The 7,125-nt window shown below is 35.3% G+C and overlaps 1 protein-coding gene across 1 annotated transcript; it reads left to right on the top strand.

Annotated features, from left to right (window-relative positions):
• The first annotated feature begins 289 nt into the window (after positions 1 to 289).
• On the top strand, positions 290 to 4,002 carry comtb (catechol-O-methyltransferase b). The gene is made up of 5 exons (XM_067387276.1): positions 290 to 490; positions 673 to 790; positions 3,147 to 3,340; positions 3,505 to 3,636; positions 3,823 to 4,002. Exons 1-5 carry the CDS (start codon positions 290 to 292, stop codon positions 4,000 to 4,002), a joined length of 825 nt encoding a protein of 274 aa, XP_067243377.1.
• Positions 4,003 to 7,125: the final 3,123 nt, after the last annotated feature.

Below are 7,125 nucleotides of genomic sequence, written 5' to 3'. Positions count from 1 at the left end.
TTTTGATCAAATAAATGTAACCTTGTTGAGCAGAAAACTGTTCTTTAAAAAAACAAAACAAACAAACAAACAAACAAACAAACATTAAAATGTCTTAATGATCCCAAACTTTTAAAGGGTGGTGTATATTAATTTTCACTTTGTTACAAAAGAGAACACAGTTAAATGAAATAATAAATAATACATTTCTATCATTTCTAAAATATTTAATGCACTGCAAACACTTTGAATAGACATTTGAAATTATGTTGTGATTTTTCTGCACTAATCAACTGTACCGTACGTGATCATGAATGTCATCTCTGTATCTGGCTCTAGTATGTTGCTGGTGTTGCTGTGCTGGTTTGTCGGGGTCACAGCGCTTTTATACATCTTGTACTCCTGGCTCATCCCTGCTGTTGTGCAGTTCAACGGCAGTCTCGCGTTACTCTGGCACGATGTCATCGTTGAGCGTGCTCTTGATACTCTGACCAGATCTACACGACCACAGGTGACTCAAACAGGCCTGGTTAAACAGTTTTCTATCACAATACAAAATTACAGCATGTACCTCTGTCCTACATTTGCAACTAGGATGTGATCCCAAGACTGGGGTCAACGATGTCAAACTTTTGAGGCCCATAAAATAAACAATTTTGTCACCAGAACTCTTTATGTCTTTGTTGTGACCAGCGTCTGCTGAAGGCAGTACAGAAGAATGCAACCCGAGGTGACCCTCAGAGTGTGATCTCGGCCATTGATCATTTCTGCCGACACAGTGAATGGGCTATGAACATTGGAGACGAAAAAGGTCAGAACACTGCTTTTGTATTTCCAGACTTGTGTCAAATTATTTTTGTCATTGCACAATTCTTTTTTTCTGAAAATAACATTTGAATATGTTTGCTTCAAAATAGGGAAATGGGTTTTATGTAATTTTATGTTACTTGAAGTTTACACTACCATATAACTTGGGGTCAGTAAGTTTTTTTTTTTTTCATATTAATACTTTTATACAAAACTTTTCTATTTCAAATTATTGTTGTTCTTTCAAATGTTCTTTTAATCAAAACATCCTGAAAAGCATATCAGAATGATTTCTGAAGGATCGTGTGACTGCTGGAAATTCAAAAAACTTTTACTTTAAACTGTAATAATATTTCACAATATTACAGTTTTTTTTTATCAAATAAACATCCTTGGTGAGCATAAGAGACTTCCTTTAAAAACATTAAAAAAAAAAAGCTGTACAGACCTCAAACCTTTGAGACGTATAGTGAATGTTCTTTAAATATATGTGGCTCTGAATAAACTTTTAAGAATCTCAAATGTCAACATTACTGTTCCATGTCCAAAATAAGTTAAAGATGCAGGACTACAAATGTATTTCTATTTGAATCTGCTTATATTGTATATAGTATGTCAACTCAACTTCACTAATTTGTGGAACTTTTACTGAGCCAACTATAAATTTGAAATACAAACAGTAACTGTAACTTTGTGTGTTTGTGTGTGTGTGTGTGTGTGTGCAGGTTTGGCAATATTTGTCCTTATGTGTGTGCGTGCCAAATGTCCTCACTTATGCACTGTAAAAAATAATTTATTGATTTAACTTAAAAAAGTAAGTTCCCTAAAAATGTTGAGTTCATTGAAATTAAAAATTTTTGTTAATACAATGAAGGCGATTGGTTTAAACAACAAAAACTCAAAATATTATGTTATTTAAAAGTGCCCAAGAACATGTTTCAAAATATGTAATATAAGTCTTAGGTGTCCCCTGAATGTGTCTGTAAAGTTTCAGCTCAAAATACTCCATAGGTTTTTTTTAATTAATTTTTTTAACTGTCTATTTTGGGGCATCATTATAAACGCGGCGATTTATGCAGCGCGGCCCCTTTAAATCTCGTGCTCTCCGCCCACGGAGCTTGTGCTTGCCTTGAACAGCATAAACAAAGTTCACACAGCTAGTATAACCCTCAAAATGGATCTTTACAAAGTGTTCGTCATGCAGCATGTCTAATCGCGCAAGTAGAGCATTTATTTGGATGTTTACATTTGATTCTGAATGAATTTGAGGCTATGCTCCGTGGCTAATGGCTAATGCTACACTGTTGGAGAGATTTATAAAGAATGAAGTTGTGTTTATGAATTATACAGACTGCAAGTGTTTAATAATGAAAATAACGACAGTCTTGTCTCCGTGAATACAGTAAGAAACGATGGTAACTTTAACCACATTTAACAGTACATTAGCAACATGCTAACGAAACATTTAGAAAGACAATTTACCAATATCACTAAAAATATCATGTTATCATGGATCATGTCAGTTATTATTGCTCCATCTGCCATTTTTCGCTATTGTCCTTGCTTGCTTACCTAGTCTGTTGATTCACCTGCGCAGATCCAGACGTTAATACTGGCTGCCCTTGTCTAATGCCTTTCATAATGTTGGGATCATGGGCTGGCATATGCAAATATTGGGGGCGTACACCCCGACTGTTATGTAACAGTCGGTGTTATGTTGAGATTCGCCTGTTCTTCAGAGGTCTTTTAAACAAATTAAATTTATACAAGGAGGAAACAATGGTGTTTGAGACTCAATGTATGTCTTTTACATGTACTGAACTCTTGTTATTCAACTATGCCAAGATAAATTAAATTTTCGAATCTAGGGCACCTTTAAACTGATTTGACTAAAGAAAAAATGTTGTCATAACAAATCACGAAAAATTTTTTTTACAGTGTACAGTGAAATATTATGACAACAACTCACTAGTGAGGTCATTTTCATAGGTTAAAAAGGTAATAATATGATATAAAATATAAAATATAAATAACCTGATATAAAATCAATGGAAGTTTATGCAATGTCCTCGCTAATATAGTGAAACAAACGTGTGTGTGTGTGTGTGTGTGCGTTTTTGTGACATAAAGAGAGGGTGACTTATGAGGACATTACCCCATGTCCCCATTTTTCAAAAGGCTTATAAATCATATAGAATGAGATTTTTTGAGAAAGTAAAAATGTGCACAGTTTCCTGTGATGGGTGGTTTAGGGGTAGGGTTAGTGTAGGGGGATAAAAAATACGGTTTGTTCAGTATAAAAACCATTACGCGTCCCCACAATTAAAAAAAAAAACGTGTGTGTGTGTGTGTGCACTCAGGTACTATCCTGGACTCAGTGGTGAATGAGCTGAACCCAGAAAAGGTCCTAGAGTTGGGCACATACTGTGGATACTCTACAGTGCGCATCGCTCGTCTTCTTCCTCCTGGAGCTCGTCTGATAACACTGGAGTTCAACAGTGATTATGCTGCAATTGCACGACAAGTAATCGCCTGGGCAGGTCTTGAAGACAGAGTAAGGGCCCTGTTCTTCCACAAACACTTAATTTACATTGTTTACATTCAGTAGCCCTTATTTACTCTACTCTCTGCTAACATTATGTTTGTAGCCTATATATTTCAAATGAAATGAGTCATTTCCTATTTATTATGCCTTGAATTAATGTTTTACTTCATCAGGTGCAGCTTGTAGAAGGCGCGTCTGAAGATTGGATCCCGCGCATGAAGGAGCACTTTGGAATTGAAACATTTGATTTAGTTTTTCTGGACCACTGGAAGGACCGTTACCTCCCCGACACAAAATTAATGGAGGTATTTGATTCTGACCACTGTAATTACATTCAATCTTAGTTAGAGATTATAGTGTCTCTATACAATGCAAAAATGTCCAAAACATCATGAATTCAGTGCTATGTCAGTATTTTCTTCTCGATTTTACTGAAAGCATATATCCATCATTTTCTGCTCCTCTTTTTTTTCTCTCTTTTTTATTTATAGGATTGTGGTCTACTAAGGAAAGGCACCGTTCTGCTTGCTGATAATGTGATCTGTCCGGGAGTCCCAGACTATCTTCAATATGTGCGCAATAGCCTTTCCTATAAAAGCTGCTATTTTAAATCCCATTTAGAATACACCAAGGCAGAGGACGGCTTGGAGAAGTCTGTGTTTTTGGGCTAGAGATATACATAGATGGTTCATATGCTTAAAAAGAGGACCTTCTCAGACCTAACATGAGGTGTATTTTGAGTCTTATGACTTGCTGTATTTAAAGTCTGTGAATCAGGACACATAGTTCTGCATTTTATTTGTTCAAACAAGAGTTTTTACCACTCTCTACCACTAGAGGGTAGGATCACATTTAAAATGGCTAGATGAAATATGTGACTGTGTCTAGACCCCCTCTTACAACGTAGTTAACCAGAAATGTTATATTCAAACAAATCAAGCGGTTTTATATCAATGACTTTTATATTGCATATTTGTATGTGACTTTTTAGGATATTTTACAGTTATTCTGTAATAATTGAAACGATGCCACATTGTCTTCATGAAAATATGCAAGTCAGCAGCACAATGTCATTTAGAGTGTGTTCATTTTAGCTATTTTTGCAGTATTGATAATGGCTTTTAATGGATTGCAGATTTATTTATGTATTAGTGCATATTCTTGTATACTTTAATGTTGCTATTTATTTGTCTCTGGAATTTTTTTATTAATTAAACTTTCTAAAGCTTTTTAATCTATAATCTATGTTACTGTATATTTTATTTCATTTCTTAGTGTTAACTAAGTTATAAAAAACACATTTTCATTACTTCACCATTGCTTTTTTGTTGTCTCAAAACACAAGACCATAAAGACAATTACACTTTTATTTATTTGTTCGGATCCCTCACATTTTTAGCTTCATATCCCACAACTTGATTTAATAGTTATAAATCTTTAATAGCATCAAAAATTAACCTGTACAAAAAATATGTAATGATTTGTTAAAGACAAAACATCCCATAATAACTTACACCTCTTTTTTCCTATAGGCCTACAGACAGCCACACATTTCAACTTAAAGGATTAGTCCACTTTCAAATTAAAATTTCCTAATAATTTACTCACCCCAATGTCATCCAAGATGTTCATGTCCTTCTTTCTTCAGTTGAAAAGAAATCAAGTTTTTTGATGAAAACATTCCAGGATTATTCTCCTTATAGTGGACTTCAATGGACCCCAAACGGTTGAAGGTCAAAATTGCAATTTCAGTGCAGCTTCAAAGCATTCTATGCAATCCCAGACGAGGAATAAGGGTCTTATCTAGAGAAACCATCGCTCATTTTCTAAAAATAAAATTTTATACGTTTTAATCATAAATGCTCATCTTGAACTAGCTCTCTTCTTCTATATTTGAATTCCGGCAGTGTAGACATTGCTAAGTGTATTACTGCCCTCCACAGGTCAAAGTTTGAACTAAATTGTCATATACAATATGCTAGTGCAAGTATATAACAACTAGTTCAAACTTTGACCTGTGGAGGGCAGTAATACACTTAGCAATGTCTACACTGCCGGAATTCAAATATAGAAGAAGAGAGCTAGTTCAAGATGAGCATTTATGATTAAAACATATAAAATTTAAAAACATTTTTTAGAAAATGAGTGATGGTTTCTCTAGATAAGTCCCTTATTCTTCATCTGATATCGCATAGAATGCTTTGAAGCTGCACTGAAACTGTAATTTTGACCTTCAACCATTTGGGGTCCATTGAAGTCCACTATATGGAGAAAAATACTGGAATGTTTTCATTAAAAACCTTAATTTCTTTTTGACTGAAGAAAGAAAGACATCTTGGATGACATGGGGGTGAGTAAATTATCAGGAAATTTGAATTTGAATTTGAATCCTTTAATTCATTCACAAGCCCACTAATAAATAAGTAAAAATATTACATGATCTGTGGACAGGGAATACTTTGTCACTCGATCGCATTTGCTTTAAAATCTAACAGAGATGGCACGTTTATTTGAATAATTCATTCATAACACAAAGCCAAAGATATACAGAGAAAAGGGACTAAAAGTGAAGAGTCAGTATGTAGGGGATATGAAAAGCCATTAGCCCATATACAGCCATGTGTGTGTCAGAATAAAGTCCAACGATGGTATTATGGACCAGAGTATGGCTATATACTACCATTTAAAACCACACGTGACCGTGAGGTCAACTAGATTATCTTTATGTCTTTATAAAAAGTCAAAAATAATTCTAAAATCTACAAAATGAAAACATATAAATCTTTATGACAAGTCCATGAGGGTCTCGCACCAGATTGTTTCATAAAAGCAGACGGTCTGAATGCAGAGAACTATATCCAGCAGTGCTCACATTAAAAATATATACCGGTCCATTCCTCTCAGAGACTTCTCAAATGCATGCATGTGGTAATCCCAATCTGTGCCCATTAGAGAGAGAGAGAGAGAGAGAGAGAGCAAGGAAGAGAGGGAGAGGGAGTGAGTGACAGAGTGTGCGAGAGAGGGAGACAGAAAGCGAGAGAGTGAGCGAAAGAGACAGACAGAGTGAGGGGGCTTTTAAAGGATTTGACAGTGATTTGTAGAATCACAGTTGTGGAATGTTCGGGCTTTTCCACCTTTTCCAGCGTTTTATAGTTTCCTGAAGCTCTCAATACTTTCTACATTAAAATCTCACCTTAATCAAATGAATCTTTAGATCGTCGTTGTGTGAGAAGACTGTGGACATTTTAAGATGAGAGCTGAAGACTTGGATGTTGGTGGCATCTGTCGTGCTTCAAAACCATCCAACTTCTGCTCCAGATGGGCGCACACCGGCAGCAGCATCAGTCGGTGAGGCATTTTTATGAAGTGAATGAATTAATAATTGTTATGCCAAAACATTGAATGTATTTTCGCTTAAAATGTTACGATGTTGTAAAGATGTCTGTTCAGGTCTCGGGAAACAGGCAGTAGTGCTGCTGTTCCCACGAATGCTTAATTAAACGAGTGTGCGTGTGTCTCCCCGCGGGAACTTCAGCTTTCAATCCAAATATAGGACTTTTTCCGCTCACCTGTTGCTGAATATGTATCAGTTAATTTGCATAAAATATTAATATGCTTGCTTATACATGCCCTCTATTCTCAGCGGTCTGCTGAGTGCCAAGAACAAGTGAGTTCATTTTTTAGAGGACTGAGAATTGAAACTTTAAAGAATAACTTATTTTTAAAAAGTAAAATTAATAAGAAAGTTATTATATGGACTGGAGTACTTCGTTGAATTTGTGTCATTAGGCTTT

Source organism: Chanodichthys erythropterus, chromosome 6 (genome assembly GCF_024489055.1).
Source record: "Chanodichthys erythropterus isolate Z2021 chromosome 6, ASM2448905v1, whole genome shotgun sequence".
Lineage (NCBI taxonomy): Eukaryota > Metazoa > Chordata > Actinopteri > Cypriniformes > Xenocyprididae > Chanodichthys > Chanodichthys erythropterus.
This window is presented reverse-complemented; position numbering and strand designations above follow the sequence as displayed.

Bases quoted from the DNA above. Each gene is read 5' to 3' on its own strand.
- comtb (XM_067387276.1), top strand. From the start codon at position 290: ATGAATGTCATCTCTGTATCTGGCTCTAGTATGTTGCTGGTGTTGCTG. The intron at 791-3,146 runs GTCAGAACACTG...GTGTGCACTCAG, and splicing joins GAACATTGGAGACGAAAAAG to GTACTATCCTGGACTCAGTG. The intron at 3,341-3,504 runs GTAAGGGCCCTG...TTACTTCATCAG, and splicing joins GGGCAGGTCTTGAAGACAGA to GTGCAGCTTGTAGAAGGCGC.